General features: G+C 41.0%; 1 protein-coding gene across 1 annotated transcript; it reads left to right on the top strand.

Annotated features, from left to right (window-relative positions):
* Nucleotides 1-296: 296 nt before the first annotated feature.
* LOC147388184 (uncharacterized) lies at nt 297-1310 on the top strand. Its single transcript, XM_086420297.1, has one exon. The coding sequence runs from the start codon at nt 297-299 to the stop codon at nt 1308-1310; it is 1014 nt and encodes a 337-aa protein (XP_086276423.1).
* Nucleotides 1311-2341: the final 1031 nt, after the last annotated feature.

Genomic DNA, 2341 nt, shown 5'->3' with positions numbered 1-2341 from the left:
TATAAATCGTGTGTATCATATTTTGTCTCAGATTCTCTTATCTTTATGTCAATTTGGATGCATATCATGACTGATCATATCTTGCATGAATATCTTGTTACATGAATGTTTTAGTGGATGCTCCCTGACATTAAAATTTATTCACATCCCAACATTCACATTCAGTAGAATTTTAAATTAGTCCTATTCACCCCCCTCTAGGTCACCATCTTGTCAAAGCTGGTAATTTCAATTAGTATCAGAGCGGGTTGCTCTATAAAGGTCTAACCACCCTGAGTGATTCGTGACCTTTCACCATGTCTAGAGCCGATAAATGGTCCTCGGCTCGTCCACCCATGTTCGAAGGCATTAAGTATGCCTTCTGGAAGAATAAAATGATGATATACATCAACTCACTAAGTAGAGATGTGTGGGACATGATTGAGGAAGGTTGGGAACCTCCCGTTGACATCATCGAAGTGAATGGTGTCACTACGTCTGTTCCAAGACCATCAAGGAAATGGACAGAACAGGACAAAATAGATAGTAGCAACAATTATAAGGCTCTAAATGCCATTACGAGTGCCATTTCCGACGATGAATATCAATGGATATGCACGTGTCAGTCGGCTAAGCAAGCATGGAAAATTCTAGAAGCCGCTCACGAAGGCACAAGTATAGTGAAAAAATCCAAACTTCAACTCCTCCGCACCCAATTTGAAAATATCAAAATGGAGGAAAGCGAAACTGTCCAAGAGTTTTATGCACGTCTAAGTGACATCTGCAACTCTATGTTTTATGTAGGTGAAACCGTCCCTCAAGGTAGAATTTGTGCAAAAATCCGAAGATCCCTACCTAAGAGGTTTGCCTCTAAGGTCACCTTAATTGAGGAATACCGAGATGTGGAAGCAATGACCGTTGAGGAACTTATGGGGTCTCTCACTACCTTCGAACTCCATCTCGAGGGGCCTCCCTCAAAAGGGAAGACTCAGGTCCTAAAGACATCCTCCTCAAAGTCTACATCCAAGCGAACATCGCATATCGGATCTCAATCCTCCTCCCATGATCATAAGAAGATATCGATTGAAGAGGAGAAAGAGACTGACTCGGATGAGGAAGACTTAGCCCTGTTAGCCTCAAGATTTCAAAAATTCTTCAAAAGAAGAGGACCAGGTAACACTAGTAGACGTAATCATCCGATAGATAGACATGCGCTTGTAGGAAGAACCATGTCTAAACTAAGGGAAGATACTGAGTGCTATACATGTGGCGGTTGTGGTCACTACTCAAATGTGTGCCCCTCTAAACCCAAATCCAAAGGTCTACCTTGACCTAAGAATAAGGGCACAACAATGGCTGCTAAGGTCACATGGGATGACTCTGAAGAATCTGGAGACGAAGAAGAGCTAGGGTCTCTATCAGATAATGAAGATCAAGACACTCTTCGAATCCTTATGGCTTCTACCACTGTCAACATTCCAGATGGGGATGAACTTGAAGGAGATCTGGACTATGAAAGTCAGAATCGCTCCATGGTCACTTCTTCCTCTGATGAAGAAGGAGAAGATGAGGACAGTGATGAACTTGAACTCCAATCTGCATTTGACCAACTATTCGTTAGTCATGTAAAACTGACCAAGAAACATAGTCGAGAAAAACTCCAAAAAGAACAGTGGCATGCCCAATATGAGGAAATGTGCAAGGAAAAACTCTCCTTAGGACTTGAATTAGAAGGTATTAAGACTCAGCTCTCTACAACCTTAGAAAGACAGTCTAGCTTGCTCTCTACATCTGAGACAGTCCTCATTGAGAAAGAGGAGATGGTAAAAAATCTTCAACAACTCAAGAATCTCCTCTCGATGGCCAACTCCACAATAGCTCGTCTAAACTTAGAATTAGCCAATCTCCGTGATGAAAACAAAGTTCTTAAGTTTGACGTCGATAGACTGCAAAAACAAAATGCTAGACTTGAGTATAACTACACTCATGGTAGCTTGGAGTTACAAAAACTTCTAGGAGTGCAAAAATCCTATGGAGATAAAGGAGGAATAGGCTATGACAGTTATACTTCTACATCACCTCCATCTCCTTCTATTCTTGCACATGGAGAATCATCAAATACTCAGAAAGACTCCAAAAAGATTATCACATGCAACTTCTGTGGTAGAACGGGCCACATGAAATTTGAATGTATCAAATACAAAACTATCTACACCGCAACCTCTCAGACCTCTATTGGAAAATCTTTATCGGTTGAACAGAAGAAGCATGATAAGGGAAAGAATCCGTTGGTGAATAAAGTTGAAAAAACAAAGAAAGAAAAGGCACCAAAATGGAAGGGAACAAAGAATTCATTTTCTCC

The sequence above is a fragment of the Akebia trifoliata genome, chromosome 13 (assembly GCF_017979445.1).
Source record: "Akebia trifoliata isolate Shusen 1 chromosome 13, ASM1797944v1, whole genome shotgun sequence".
NCBI classification, from domain to species: domain Eukaryota; kingdom Viridiplantae; phylum Streptophyta; class Magnoliopsida; order Ranunculales; family Lardizabalaceae; genus Akebia; species Akebia trifoliata.
Note: the sequence above shows the minus strand (reverse complement) of the source record. Positions and strands in the feature narration are given on the sequence as shown.